Below are 16,002 nucleotides of genomic sequence, written 5' to 3' on the forward strand. Positions count from 1 at the left end.
AAACAAATATTTTCATTAAATTTTAATATTAAAGTTTTATTTTTTATCTTATACTAGCTTTCCGCCCGCGGCTTCGCCAGCGTTTTCAAAGAAAAACGTTCCCGAGGGATTTCCGGGATAAAACTTATCCTATCTCTCAAGTTGGATCGATGGTGTGCGAATTTTATTATAATCGGCTAAGTGGTATAGGAGTCCATTGAGGACAAACTTTGTTACACGAGATTTATATATTAAGATAAAAAAGATTTTTATTTTGCAATGACACATAAAAATAAAGATAATAATTAATACAGTATTATTACTTTTTATTCGAAATTTACTATCGTAATCTCACAATAAAAAAATAAAAAAAATACTGATAAGAATTATTTTGCAAAGTTGAATAAACAGAGGTAGTTAGACAATTAAAAAAAAAGACAATGCTATAATAAATTTTGAACTGCATTCACAAGTCAGGATGGCCGAGCGGTCTAAGGCGCTGCGTTCAGGTCGCAGTCCACTTCTGTGGGCGTGGGTTCGAATCCCACTTCTGACAAATATTTATTTTTGTTAATTTGAAAAAATACATCTGCTATAAGCACTTAAGATGTGGCACACAAGTTTTTAAAGCTATCAAAAACATAAATTTAACACCCTAGCAGTGAATAAGGTTATTTTTTTTCATATAAATAATATTCTAAAATGGAGAATAGCAAGTAACCAAATAAGGAATACATTATGGAGTTGTCCATAGTTTAAAATCTCCTTAATTTTATTTAATTATTGTATTGATGTTTGTTCGCTTGTTTTATTTATTATCATTTTTCTAGAATCTAGAGATTTAGTAGGTATATTTAGCTAGTCTCTTTGAAATATTTTAGATCAGTAGTGCATAATTGATAATACAAAGGTTCATAAATAGACCATACGTCTATTTAAAAAAGTAACTCATGAGAAACGAAATAATTATAGAAATGTTCAGTTATGAGAACAGGAGAGCAAAATAGGATTGCAATACAGGGTGTCTCACTATTGGTATACTAAGCGCAAAGGGACTTGTAGTTTTGCATAGGTACACTGATCACGTAAAAAATACATTTACAACAAAATTACGTCAAAATTTTTTTGCAAAATTTTTCCTGAAAATCCATGTTTTCTTCGCTAGCTTCGCGCAGCTGTCATATACCGCTTCTCTAATGTGAGCATTTTGTTTATGAAAACGTCATAGGTAATCTTAAACGATAGCTCACGTGCGGCCTGCGGGTGGCAAAAATGGGCGGGTTGCTTGTTAGGGGTGTACACTGTACACATAGAGTTTTAAGAATTCATTAATTTGAAAAAAAATGCGTCTGGAATTTTATAAGTATTTTTTACGTACTCAGCGTATGCAAAACTAGGGTTGGCTTTAGTTAACTGCCGCACGAATTTGTTGGAAATATTTATATTTTTAGTTAGCTAGGTAATGTAAGATTGTAATCCCAAAATATTATCGTTAGGAAACTTGTAGTTTTTTAGTTATTAATTTTTAAAGTTAATAATTTTTTGTGCGAAAAAAGTGCATTTATCCGTTTTGTTGTGCAAAAAAAGCGGACCAAGACGTTCCATGTTCCATTTCACTGTACTGTGACTTTACGCTGCGGCCGGCGAGTGCCAAAAGCGACTTTAGGGCGATTCCTACTCAAACAAAAAAAAAATCTACGTACCTAGGTAGGTTAAAAAACTATTAAACTTTTATTTTTAATATCCAAATAGGTAGCGAGGAGCGAAGCGACGAGCGTGTTAGGTTAACTCTTGAACTGCCGCACGAGCCGAGCGAGCGAAGCGAGCGTGCCGCGGCAGCGGCCGGCGAGTGCCAGAAGCGACTTTAGGGCGATTCCCACTCAAATAAAAAAAAACTACGTAGGTTTTCACAACTTGTTTGTTTTTATTTATGTATCGTAAAATTGAGTCGATACATATCAAACTCCGGTAAGTCCATTCTAACAGAAATGTGGGAATCGAGGTATTTTTAATAACTTAAAAAAACAATATGTTTGGACCTTTATAATTTATGACGGATATAATATAATACATTAGAATTATTTTTACGAAGAAAAAGAAATGTATTACTTGATGATTATACCACAAAATTAGATTTAAATCTGGACATACAGGCGTTTGATATGTACCAGCAAAACTTACCGGGTTTTGAAAAACATCATCTTGGACTTACAGGAATTTGAAAAATTTCTAATGGACTTACAGGGATTTGATAGAACTCAGTTTTGGGACGTACTGAGGTGGTGGAATTGGGTAGATAGTTTGTCGCGTTGTAAGTATTGGACATTAAAATAAAATATGTAAATTAAAAGATACAAATTATTATTATTATTAACCTTCATCATCCCACTGCTGGGCAAAGTGAGGGGTCAATAAATCAAAACGGTTGAAAAAATCTCAGTTCGGCCCTGGGCTTCATGGCTGGGAATAACTACTGTGCGTGTGCTGTGCGTCTAGTTTCATTTATCTTTTAGCTGTTTTCTGAGCCTTGTCTGTTTTAGCTTTTGGTATTGTTTTTTTCCTTGCTTTGTCTAGAACCACCACCTCTATAGTAAAACTGTTTTCTTCCATCATTTATCAATTAAAACGATTTATAAGCATTGGTCACACGTGATAGCTTCAACAAAATTGAGAGAAATGGCAGCCATTTTAGTGCCATACTGCGCTGTGATTGGTCGAAATGGACTTACCTAAGTTTGATAAACCACTGTCGACGGACATACCGGAGTTTGAAAAAAAACATTTACTTTAAACCTTATTTTAATAGAGATACGATTGACTTACCTAACTTTGAAAAGTACAGACTGGTTTAGTTTTACATTTCAAAATTGGCGCCATTGTTATCTCAATTTTGGCGGGGAGTGGACTTACCGGAGTTTGATATGTATCGACTCAATTTTTGTTACTATCGTCTAATGCTTAGTTAAAATGATTTTACACCAATTCCATACATTTTGAGGTTAGAATAGAAAAATTGATTTTTCTCCAAAACTATTGGTTTCCTAACTTTCCCCTTTTGGTGGGAGGGTCCCCCCCTCCTCCCTCCCCTCCTCCCCCCACAAAAAACCTATAATACGTGCGGAAGTTATCTAAAGAAACCCCCAAAACTATAATCTCCTTTGAGCTTAGTATACTAACAGCGGGACACCCTGTATAAACTTAAAAAAAATGAAGTCATGTCGATTTAAAAAAATATCCAAGAAAATATCCAATTTTTATCTTGACAGTTTTAAAAATGACAATGACATAAGACATTATACTTGTGTAAATTTGACATTGAAATAACCTCTTGAAGTATTGATGAAGTTCTGTAACTTTATCAGTGCAATTATTTTTGTTTATTTCATATTTTTGAAATTTTGAGTAGGTACTATATAGAGTTTCAAGCATGACGACTATCAAAGTTGCAAATGAACAAGAAATCATTAAGAAACTATCCTCTTATGTAGAGAAAATTTCAAATGACGCTATCCATAATCGCGGAAAGTTTTTCGTCGGCTTATCCGGTAAAGTAAAAAAAATAACTAAATTACCACTTACACCACATTTTTAAACTCATAGGAAATATCATCATTACACATTAGCTATTATATAATGCATGCTACCTAAAATATCATGTGCATAAATTAAGAATTAAAACATGAGTCACATTAAAAAGTAAAAAATGCAACCTTGATAAGAAAACTTCAGTTCAATGTTTTACAATATTTTTAACAGTACTAGAGAGTATATTTCATAAACAATTTTCTATTTTAGGTGGTTCAGTCTTGAAATATTTATGTGAAGGGCTCCCCCAAGTGAACACAGATTGGTCCAAATGGGTGCTAGCATTTTGTGATGAAAGAGTTGTGCCAGAGGATAGTGAAGATTCCACCTTTGGAGTATATAAAAGAGGATTGATTCCAAAAACTATGTTAAATGAAAGTCAATTTATTACTATTAAACAGGGTGTTAGTGGTAAGAATTGAAATGCAATCTTATTGGATACAAATAAATAAAATAAATCTTTCTGCACTGCACACTTAGTTACACTTAGTTTTGAACTGCACCAAATGGAATATTTTTTGTGGTTGCTATAGTCAGGATACAGATTGTATAAAAGAAAAAAAAAGAAAACTAATGAGAAAATCCTCAAAAACAAAGCTTGTATCTTATATTATAAAACATAATGACCACTTTTTCTGTAGTAACATTATTAACTGAACAAATCTTATGTGAAATCATTTTAAGTCTTCATGTTTTCAAACAAAAATATACTACATATAAACCTACTAACCACATCTTATAATTTCAGCTGAAGAAGCAGCCAAAGACTACACTGAGAAACTAACAAGTGCATTCAACAGTGAAAACTACCAATTCGACTTACTCCTCCTAGGAATGGGTCCCGATGGTCACACATGTTCTCTATTCCCAAATCATGCACTTCTAAATGAGACTACTTTGAAAGTAGCGTCTATCACTGATTCTCCGAAACCTCCGTCAGCCAGAATTACGTTAACTTACCCTGTTATTAATAATGCAAGGAATTGTATTTATGCTGTGAGTGGTGCGGGGAAAGCTGATATGGTTAAAGTAAGTATTGGCTTGATGTAGTAATGAAAATGATTGAAAAAAAAACGACGTGTGGCACTCGGGGATTGCGGCGGTAAAGCTATGCATGCTATGCCTTCAAGCCACACCTCCGCCCGTCGGAGTGGGGAGCGTGAGGTTTTTTTCGTTACGGAATTTCTCGATTCGGTCCCCGCGCTCAAGGCCCGCGATAGAAGCTATGCAATAGCTTAAAATAATGTCTCTATTTACAGGCAGTGAATAATTTAGCCTTAGCAATCCTAAATATATGTATGTCATTTGTGTAGAATTTTTATATTTTACTGCTGAAAATTGATTCCCTATTTAATATTTTTTTACCGATTTTGATCAAACTTGTTCTTTCGGTCAACTATTATATAAAGTATTATAGCTATCTTGTCATCCAGATCTAAAAACCAACGACCTTCTGTTTTAACTCCAATCTCAGAATCCTATGAAATCAGCTAATATTGAATCTTTATTTCCAGAGAATACTAAAAGACAAGGAAGATTTACCGGCCGCGCGGGTGAAACTAACACATGGATCAGTTTATTGGATTGTAGACGCGGCCGCCGCTGTACATTTATAATAATATATCTAGACCATATTATAGGAATGACCGCCTCCTTGGTACAGTGGTTGACGCGTGAGCGTAGAACCGAGGGGTCCTGGGTTCGATTCCCGGTGGAGACGAAGAAAAAAAAAATGTCTCGGTCTGGTAGGACACAGAAGGCTGATCACCTACTTGTCCCTAAAGAAAAATCGATCAGTGAAACAGATGTATGCATAATGCATCTGCCCCTTACCCCACTACGGGGACATGGGACTTCACTATATTATAGGAATCATTCCAGATGTCTTGTGCCTTATTTTTTGAATATTTTTGTCTTAAGACTTAAATGAGGTATACCTCAAAGGCTTATCTTTATATTTGTTATTTTTTGCACTTATTTAAAAGTGTATTTAAATTGTTTAAGATTTAAAGTGCTAGTGATTTATGGTGACTATTTGGGTTGTTAAAGGTTTAGGAAATGTACAATGTTTTACATTCCTGTTGCATAAATAAATGTTTTTGTATACGTTTTGTGTTTTATTGAGTATATTTCATTTCTTGCATTATTATAAAAGATTAGCGTGTTCAAACAAACAAACAAACTCTTCAGCTTTATAATATTAGCATAGATTTAATGAAATTAATATGAAAATCTGTTCAGCAGTGTATAATATAAATAACAGTATCAAATATTTTATCGTACTTTTCAATTTACATTCTTCTTGTAGGGCGATAGACCCAGTGGTGGGCTGCGTGCGCCGAACACTTCTCGTAAAATATTTACACATTGCAACATGTAATTATTCTGTATTCTGTGTTTGTATAACTATACATAGATAAAGGGTAATGAATAAAACGAAATAGTCTTGTTCCAATATGTGTATTTCCCTCATACTCTCAAATGCCCGCGAGATCAACAGCATTCTTCACAATAAAAAAGACCTCGACTATTTTACGGTAATGTTACATTACAATTAAACACCTACGACACTTTACTTTTTTAATACAATTAATATTATATGTAATTACAAAAAGTCTGTCAACTAAATACAAAATATTCGGCGCGCATAGCGCACCAAACGCTTACACATATACATATTTTATAAAGATAACATATACATAGCACTACCGTTAATTTATATAAAAAAATTGTAACCTAACGGAGCGGACTTAGCGTAAATGAGAAAACGTCAGGCGCGTCGCGGCTCACCCGCCCACACGCGGCAACACGCGGCAACACGCGGCAACACGCGGCCACACGCGGCAACACGCGGCAACACGCGGCCACACGCGGCAACACGCGGCAACACGCGGCGGGCAAGCGCACTAACATAATCAGAAATTAAATACTAACCTAATCTAATCTCGCGATTCAACGCTAATGTAGGACAAAAAAAAATTATATGAACGCAACGCGCCGACGCTAATACACTAGGAATTTTAAAAGAAAACTTTTTTTATAAACATAGCATTTTCCATTCAATTTCCTTTCATTTTATTTTACAATATCAGTTATACAGTTTTTTAAATACACGAAGGCATCTGTTACGTAACAAAACGGACCGGTCCAACAACACTTGTATTACGCGCACACGCTCGCTGACGCGTGTGACGCACCAACACGCGTCACACGCGTCATAAACAGCATTCACGCGCAAACCACATTTTATACACGCCGCGACGCGCCAAATAATAAACGCGACGCATGAGACAATTTACAACATGATATCAAATAATTCTCTACAAATCGTTGCGACGCCGCGGCAAGTTTGCGCGCAAACGCATACAAAAAAACACAAAATTAAAATCGCACAAGCGCAAATAAAACATATCGAAAACATAGCAATTTACCGAGTGATTTACAAAACGAATACGTGCGAACCGCGAGTACTATACAGTCCTGTTTAAATATAAATTCTAATCGATGCGCATAGAGTTGAATTTCCCTCGAGTTGTTGTTACAGCGCACCGAGGCACGTATTCTGGATTGTTGTTGCGCAGTGTTGTTGTTGTTACGCGTAAACACAAGTGTGTGTGAACGCGTGTCAATTGACTGGATGTGTGTGGCTGGCGCCCTATGTACAGTGTCGAATGACCGTTGTTAACTCCTGTGGACAACAATAATAATTATTTATTAGGACAAATTTATGAAAACTTAAAAATTTTGAAAGTAAAATTTCATAATCCGATGAAGTACAAAAGGACTAGTTTCCTATTTTCATTTTAACAATACAGTGAAAGGAAAACTTATTTCAAATTTTCGTTTTATACATTTTAATAAATATTTGAAGAATCCATCAGAGATCATTTGGCGAAATTCGAACCCACGGTTTTCGCCTTATTGTGGCGACATTTTGGTCATCCCAGCACTGTCATCGAACTCCTACTACTACCAATACGCAACGTTAACTTTGAACTTGACTGTTTAGTGTTTAGCCATCTCTCCTTTTCACACAAAATAGGCGTTTGACGACGAGTTGCGGAAACGTGTCTTCGTACAATTTTTAAAACGTGAGTTTTTAAATTTACTATAAACATTTGTTGTCGTCGTCAAACACCTATAATTAATTCTGTAGCAATAGAATAATTTTAAAAAATAATTAATAATATTTTTTTTTTTGAAATAATAATTTATATTTTTTGGTTTTTATGGCATTCAAATGCTGGATGCGGGTTCGAGTCCCACCTCGTGATCGAATTTTTTCTATTCTTTATAAATTTATAATAATAAATAATATAAAGTACGTACCGCACTAGTTGGGCGCCCAGTAGGACTGCGAGTAGGCCGGCTTGCTGCCGCCCGCCTTGCCGCCCGCCGCGCGACCGCCCGCTCCGCTCTCCTGCACACACACACACACTGTACGTACCGCACTAGTTGGGCGCCCAGTAGGACTGCGAGTAGGCCGGCTTGCTGCCGCCCGCCTTGCCGCCCGCCGCGCGACCGCCCGCTCCGCTCTCCTGCACACACACACACACTGTACGTACCGCACTAGTTGGGCGCCCAGTAGGACTGCGAGTAGGCCGGCTTGCTGCCGCCCGCCTTGCCGCCCGCCGCGCGACCGCCCGCTCCGCTCTCCTGCACACACACACACACTGTACGTACCGCACTAGTTGGGCGCCCAGTAGGACTGCGAGTAGGCCGGCTTGCTGCCGCCCGCCTTGCCGCCCGCCGCGCGACCGCCCGCTCCGCTCTCCTGCACACACACACACACTGTACGTACCGCACTAGTTGGGCGCCCAGTAGGACTGCGAGTAGGCCGGCTTGCTGCCGCCCGCCTTGCCGCCCGCCGCGCGACCGCCCGCTCCGCTCTCCTGCACACACACACACACTGTACGTACCGCACTAGTTGGGCGCCCAGTAGGACTGCGAGTAGGCCGGCTTGCTGCCGCCCGCCTTGCCGCCCGCCGCGCGACCGCCCGCTCCGCTCTCCTGCACACACACACACACTGTACGTACCGCACTAGTTGGGCGCCCAGTAGGACTGCGAGTAGGCCGGCTTGCTGCCGCCCGCCTTGCCGCCCGCCGCGCGACCGCCCGCTCCGCTCTCCTGCACACACACACACACTGTACGTACCGCACTAGTTGGGCGCCCAGTAGGACTGCGAGTAGGCCGGCTTGCTGCCGCCCGCCTTGCCGCCCGCCGCGCGACCGCCCGCTCCGCTCTCCTGCACACACACACACACACACACATTATTATAATATTATTATATTATACTATGAAAAAATAGCTTATTTGTTCGGTATCCTAAAAGGGCTGATAGACGTACGAACTTTAAAGTCGCGGTTTTAAAGTTCGCGTACTTACTCGGCTCGCGGCGGTGACAGACGTGCGAGCCAAGGCGGGCTTCGAGTAAAATTTCAAACATGTTGGATCGTCAACGAACTTACTCGACGGTTTTTAAGTACGCGTACTTGGGGTGACACACGAGCGAAAAAGGTCGTCGAGCCACAAGTTCGCGTACTTACTCGTACGTCTGTCACCCCTTTAAGAATCATGAGCCTGACTCGCTTTTAAACTTTCTTTAAAAAAATGTTAGATAGTCATTCAAAGGAAAGATTTTAGTGTATAATTTAAGACAACACAAGCGGAAAGCTTGTTATATACTAACTAGTTGAACCGAGATATAAAAATATACCTATAACACTCAAGTTGGATTTAGAAATAAACGAACACTTACATCGATTCAGTAGTTTTATAATTATATTGGGGGAAATACAGAGCTATTCTAATATGTATTAAAAATGACAGACACAATTCTCTAGCAATATTACTCGTATAAAAATTTCACAAATAAGAGAAATAGTTCTGGTTTCTGACAACAGTTTGTATAAAATTAATAGAACAACATATCAATACTTTCTTTGTTAGCAATAATTATATTTTAACACACCTATTTTAGTAAAGACACCACCAACAGATAATTTTAAAATCAAAATCCAAAATTTTATCTTAAAATTAATTAAACTATCTTATTCAATCTAACAGGTTTTATGTTAGTAAAGCACAACAATATGAAATATCACATGAGTTTAGCAAAAAATACATAATATTAAATAAATATATGATTAAAACTATAGTAGAGCCATTTTAATAGGCAACATTTGACAGTTCAACAAAATTCAACAACGTAACCTAGTAACGACGACATAGAATAACATGATATTTCGTTTTGTTAGAACTGCACATTTGCTTAACTTTTTTCAATTACGATTACATATTTATAATAATAATGACCGATAGAAGTTATTTTAAGATTTCATTTTACTGATAAACCATCCTAAACATAATAAACAATTTCTGAATTGAAGAACTGACGTCGCTACAATTTTGTGTCAATAAACCTTTTTTCTTTTTAAATACTAGAGACGTTACTCTAAAAATCGAAATCTGACATCTAGAATCGAATGCATTGATTACTTGTGAATAAAAATCATCATAAATTAATAAATTCGATTGACAAATGTTTCAAATCCGTATCGATTAATTCACTTTAATCGATGTTTTTAAGCAGGTTACCTCTCTTCGAAGATAAAATTGATAGACGTCAAATGTTGCCTATTAAATTGGCTCGACTATAAACATGCATTACTGACCAAGGCGGGTAACATTTATTATATAAGATAATATAATAAAATACACATATAAAACGTATATATAGCGAACACAGTGCAGATATATAAATAATATGGGTTTTGTTGTGGTTAAAAACTCAAGTTTATGTAAGTTTCAATCAAAATTATAGATTCTTTTAATTCTACGATTTCTTTTATTTAGTTCAAAAGAAACCTTACTCAAATAGTATACAATTGATCTTTAGAAACACCAGAATATTTAAGTTTCTTTTTATTATAACAATAAATACCATCATAAGCTTCAAAAGTACAAAAAGAACAATCATAATTACTCGAATTGTGCTTTACCAAAACCGCACACTTCTCAAAACCATTCCCAATTTAAGCCTAATTTTAAAAAAATGTGCTGAAAAATTAATTATACATATTTTGCACATTTTTATTACTATTTTCAACCACAACAACATACACATACGGTGAGCGAACATAAACATATATTTGATAGATAACTTACCCGCCTATTATGACTACTGTTCACCCGTACATCCATCTACAAACGAAAGCAAATTCTAACTTTTGTAATTAAAATATAAAAAAAAAATCAAAACACTATTTTTACATGCATATGTGTGTGTGTTAGATGTTCGTGTGTGCGTGACTTTTTATTGTGTTTTCCGATTATTTATATGAACTTTTATTATACTAAATGTAATTGCATGATGGTAACAATGTTTGATCTGTGATTAATTAATAATGAACGACAAAAAATGTACTGGTACAAAATTAAGTTTAAAGTTTTAAAGCAATGATTCTACAAATAAAATTTATTACTTATTACATTCGATTTTATATTCGTGTTACCCACGTTTAATATTGTAACGGTAGCAACATATTATGTAACTGTTTTTGAGGGTTAATTTATTAAAGTATTTAAAAAATGATTATGTCGAAGTGTTCATGCGTTTTTATTTGTGTTTGATAGAGTTTGAACATGCAAACGGGAAGTATATTTGTTTTACAGTATTTGATGTTGAATATAGTCCTTGTTCAGTACTTCAGGACATCAAGATTTTTATCGTAGTGTAGTTAATTTTTGACAAATGCAATAATTATGACTGTAACTTTGTTCTTTAATTAATTAAGTAAGTTGTAAAATTTACTGGACTTGTATATTTTGAATTGCCTGTATCATGCAATGTTATGTGTTGTGTGATATTGTGTCGTGTATATCATGCTGTATCGTGTAGTACATCACGTCATAATGTCGTGCCGTATGCCAAGTCGTATCTCATTATAATATAATGTCATATGATGCTGTAGTATCATCGCATTATGTCGAAAAATATCATGTGTCTAGTATTGTGTCGTGTGCTATGCCATGTGTATCGCATGATATATCGTATCGCAAGTCGTGTCGTGTCCTCTACTATCGTGTGTCCAGTATCTTGTATCATATCGTATCGCATGTCATATATTATCGTGTGTCTAGTATCGCTTGGTGTGCTATGTCGTATCGCATGTCGCGTGTCGTGTGGTGTGGTATGCAGTGGTGGTGGTGCTGACCTGGTGCTGCGGGTGGTGGTGCGGGTGGTGGTGGGGCGGCGCGGGGATGTACAGGTGCGAGGCGGCGCCGAACGGCGGCGGCGTGCCGCTGTGGAACCCGGCCTTCTCGTAGCTCTGCAATGCATTGTATTTGTACGGGTTACGTATTATATATATACGTATATAGGTCGCATATACAGTCATATTATGGGATATCACAGTGATATTATGGGACAACTGGGAACACTTTAATTGCTGCTAATAATAATTATTAGACATCGGATTATATTATGCATTTGCATATTTGCATATGCAAATGCATAAAACTCTCTAATTACGGCGTTAGTGCATATTTTAGCCTTTTTCCCCAATCGTGCATATTTCGTGCATAAATCGTTAAGTAGCGGGAGTTTTGATTGGTCGACTAACCTTTATTAGCCAATCAGAACGCTCAGCGAGTAAACAAACCCTATTTTGGCATGGTAAAATGGCAAAAAATTACAAAACAAATTACAAATGGTACATTTTAAGTAAATTTTGAGCCATTCAAAATAGGGCTAGATTACCCTTTTGGGGCTAAAAAGGTAAAACACGGGTTGAATTCCAAAAAAGGGCTAGATTTAGACCGGAAAGGTCTAAGGTGGCAACACTGCGCTCGCGGATGACAAACATCACAAATTTGCGCTCGAAAATTTGGTAAAAATGCTTAATTGTATATTGGCACAAAAACTATACTTACTCAATTTCAATGTTTTTGTACAATCTTTGATTTAAACATATAAAAATAATAAAGATTTTTTTGATTTATATGTGCATATTTTAGGCATATCAGTCGTTTTTAGTGCATATTTCGGCCTTTTTTAGTGCATATATTTGCATGCATATTTTGGCATTTTGTTAGTGCATATAATCCGATGTCTAATAATTATATACGATTTACGCGGATTCGAACGGATAGATTAGCACTCGGGCGCTGCTAAGAATGAACTGCGCTTTCCGGCCGGCTCGGCTGTCGCACGATAATACTGCTGAGGCAGCTTGACCTCATTTACGTTATTGCTCAATTATTGTAATATGTAATGTAACTATGGATAATAAGTAATTTAAAATAAAATATTTGTTCGCTGCTCGAACATGTATTAATAATAAAGGGGCCATCCATAAAGTACGTCACACGTAAAGGGGGGGGGAGGGGGTCGACAAAGTGTGACATGGTGTGACAAGGGCAGGGAGGGGTCCTAAGTTTCGTGACGTCATCACATTTCAAAATACATAATTGGAAATATAAATTAAACTAAAAAATATGTCCAACTCTATCTTAAGGGCAATACGGTTTAAATTGTTTTGTTGACAATTTATATTTATTCATTAGTTTATTTTTTGTTTTTGTTTCAAATATTTGATATTATGTTGATTTCATGAAAAAGTACATAATTTAAATGGAAATAAAACTAATTTCGGAACTGCTGTTTTTAAAGTGAAACTTTTATTACATCGTCTCAAACTTTTTGGTCTGTGTAGCGCATGTACCGAGTAGACCAAGTAGACCGCTCCTTCGAGTAGACCATACCTATTACCGAGTAGACCAAGTAGACCACTCCTTCGAGTAGACCAATTAGACCGCTCCTTCACCGAGTAGACCAAGTATACCACACCAAATTCCGAGTAGAACAAGTAGACCGCACTTTCACATAGAAGATCAAGTAGACCACACCAATTTCCGAGTAGACTACATCAATTTCCGAGTAGAACAAGTAGACTGCACCTTCACAGAGAAGACCAAGTAGACCGCACCTTCACCGAGTAGACCAAGTAGACCGTACCTTCACCGAGTAGACCAAGTATACCACACCAAATTCCGAGTAGACCAAGTATACCACACCAAATTCCGAGTAGAACAAGTAGACCGCACTTTCACAGAGAAGACCAAGTAGACCACACCAATTTCCGAGTAGACTACATCAATTTCCGAGTAGAACAAGTAGACCGCACTTTCACAGAGAAGACCAAGTAGACCGCACCTTCACTGAGTAGACCAAGTAGACCATACCTTCACCGAGTAGACCAAGTAGACCACACCAATTTCCGAGTAGACTACATCAATTTCCGAGTAGACCAAGTAGACCGCACATTCGAGTAGACCAAACCTATTACCGAGTAGACCGTACATTCGAGGTGACCAAACCTATTACCGAGTAGACCAATTAGACCGCTCCTTCGAGTAGACCATACCTATTACCGAGTAGACCAAGTAGACCGCACCTAGATTACCAAGTAGACCAAGTAGACCGCACCTTCGAGTAGACCAAACCTATTACCGAGTAGACCAATTAGACCGCTCCTTCGAGTAGACCATACCTATTACCGAGTAGACCAATTAGACCGCTCCTTCGAGTAGACCAATTAGACCGCTCCTTCGAGTAGACCATACCTATTACCGAGTAGACCAATTAGACCGCTCCTTCGAGTAGACCAATTAGACCGCTCCTTCGAGTAGACCAAACCTATTACCGAGTAGACCAAGTAGACAGCACCTTCAAGTAGACCATACCTATTACCAAATAGACCAAGTAGACCGCACCTTCGAGTAGACCAAACCTATTACCGAGTAGACCAAGTATACCACACCAAATTCCGAGTAGAACAAGTAGACCGCACCTTCACAGAGAAGACCAAGTATACCACACCAAATTCCGAGTAGAACAAGTAGACCGCACCTTCACAGAGAAGACCAAGTAGACCGCACCTTCACCGAGTAGACCAAGTAGACCGTACCTTCACCGAGTATTACCTACATCGTCTCAAACTTTTTGCTCTGTGTAGCGCATCGGTCGATCCGTACGATAATTATCGTTCAAATACGATAATTTTGTGCCTAAGTTTCACTTTTACCGTGGTTTCATAAAACCACACAACATTTTTAATTTAATAATTTTTCGATGTTAAATTGCTAAACATGTGACGTCACACTAGGGAGGGGGGGTCTCAGAAATGTGACCATCTGTGACAAGGACGGTGGGGGCTTAAAAACTCGTGAAATTAGTGTGACGTACTTTATGGATGGCCCCAAATAATAATCCATTTCAGCCTTTCAAGACGTCCACTGCAGGACATAGGCCTCCCCCAAAGATTTCCAAAACGACCGATCACCAGCGGCCTGACTCCAGCGGCTCCCTGCCACTTTGATCAGGTCGTCTGTCCACCTTGTTGAAGGCCGTCCCACACTGCGACGTCCTGTACGTGGTCGCCACTCAAGAACCTTTTTGCCCCAACGGCCATCGGTTCTGCGGGCTATATGCCCAGCCCAGCGCCACTTCAACTTACTAATACGGTGGGCTATGTCGGTGACTTAAGTTCTTTTGCGGATCTCCTCATTTCTGATTCGATCACGCAAAGAAACCCCGAGCATAGCCCGTTCCATAGCTCGTTGAGCGACGCGAAGCTTGTGCACCATGCCCGCGGTTAGGGACCACGTCTCAGATCCATAAGTCAACACCGGTAATACACACTGCTCGAAGACTTTCGTCTTCAGGCACTGAGGGATTTTGGACGAAAAGATGTTGCGTAGTTTCCCGAACGCTGCCCAGCCGAGTCGGATTCGTCGATTGACCTCTTTCCCGAAATTGGACTTACCTAATTGGACGCTTTGCCCCAGGTAAACATATTCGTCAACAACTTCGAGAATAGAGTTTCCAACTGATACCGGAGTGGGCACAACATGGACATTTGACATGATTTTCGTCTTGTCCATGTTCATGCTAAGGCCCACTTGTTGTGAAACTCTGTAGAGGCCACCGAGCATTGTATTGAGGTCTTCCAGGGATTCTGCCATGACTACGATATCGTCGGCAAATCGAAGGTGAGTGATGTACTCGCCATTAACATTGATGCCAAGTCCTTGCCAGTCCAGAAGCTTGAAGACATCTTACAAAGCAGCGGTAAACAGTTTTGGAGAAATAACATCTCCTTGTCAAATAATAATAAATAATAAAAATTTCTTTATTTGTTTCAAAATTTTTTTTATATAATATTGTTACATATGTTGCATTGAACCCCACACTAGGATCCCCTGTGTTGTGAGGCTCAATCTCTTTCATCGTATTACATAACAAAACAACAAAAAAAGAAATATATATATATTTTAAACAAATAATTGCCATTTTAAGTATTGAGAGTGTGTGTGTATATGCGTACGCGTATTGTTATTATTATATTAATAGCTCTCCGTTAGCGGCTTCATCC

General features: G+C 38.0%; 2 protein-coding genes and 1 non-coding gene across 9 annotated transcripts in view; 2 read left to right on the forward strand and 1 right to left on the reverse strand.

Annotated features, from left to right (window-relative positions):
* The first annotated feature begins 451 nt into the window (after positions 1–451).
* Positions 452–535, forward strand: Trnal-cag. Its single transcript has one exon. It is a non-coding gene; the product is annotated as a tRNA-Leu (tRNA).
* A 2,767-nt stretch (positions 536–3,302) lies between these two features.
* On the forward strand, positions 3,303–5,670 carry LOC123703166 (6-phosphogluconolactonase). Of its 2 annotated transcripts, none has more exons than XM_045651077.1 (5): positions 3,303–3,524; positions 3,775–3,975; positions 4,313–4,593; positions 5,079–5,195; positions 5,425–5,670. In XM_045651077.1, exons 1-4 carry the CDS (start codon positions 3,407–3,409, stop codon positions 5,178–5,180), a joined length of 702 nt encoding a protein of 233 aa, XP_045507033.1. In that variant the 5' UTR covers positions 3,303–3,406; the 3' UTR covers positions 5,181–5,195; positions 5,425–5,670. The 2 variants fall into 2 exon arrangements, with proteins under 2 accessions (XP_045507033.1, XP_045507032.1); XM_045651076.1 differs by having other exon boundaries at positions 3,304–3,524; positions 5,079–5,204; positions 5,434–5,670.
* A 739-nt stretch (positions 5,671–6,409) lies between these two features.
* LOC123703124 (protein lingerer) overlaps positions 6,410–16,002 on the reverse strand; it is a 40,799-nt gene continuing 31,206 nt past the window's right edge. For 5 of the 6 annotated variants that reach the window (XM_045651017.1, XM_045651014.1, XM_045651018.1 and 2 more), the window contains 4 exons: positions 11,782–11,895; positions 10,733–10,768; positions 8,720–8,810; positions 6,410–7,252 (listed from right to left, as the gene is read on the reverse strand). In XM_045651017.1, the coding sequence (XP_045506973.1) occupies positions 8,724–8,810; positions 10,733–10,768; positions 11,782–11,895 (237 nt within the window). In that variant the 3' untranslated portion in view covers positions 6,410–7,252; positions 8,720–8,723. The remainder of the gene's footprint in view (positions 7,253–8,719; positions 8,811–10,732; positions 10,769–11,781; positions 11,896–16,002) is intronic. The other variant, XM_045651020.1, reaches the window with a different exon arrangement.

The sequence above is a fragment of the Colias croceus genome, chromosome 25 (genome assembly GCF_905220415.1).
Source record: "Colias croceus chromosome 25, ilColCroc2.1".
In the NCBI taxonomy this organism is placed as follows: domain Eukaryota; kingdom Metazoa; phylum Arthropoda; class Insecta; order Lepidoptera; family Pieridae; genus Colias; species Colias croceus.

Coding starts and splice junctions, on each gene's coding strand:
- LOC123703166 (XM_045651077.1), top strand. CDS start 3,407: ATGACGACTATCAAAGTTGCAAATGAACAAGAAATCATTAAGAAACTA. Junction 3,525..3,774: donor GTTTTTCGTCGGCTTATCCG/GTAAAGTAAAAA, acceptor TTTCTATTTTAG/GTGGTTCAGTCTTGAAATAT. Junction 4,594..5,078: donor GGAAAGCTGATATGGTTAAA/GTAAGTATTGGC, acceptor CTTTATTTCCAG/AGAATACTAAAAGACAAGGA.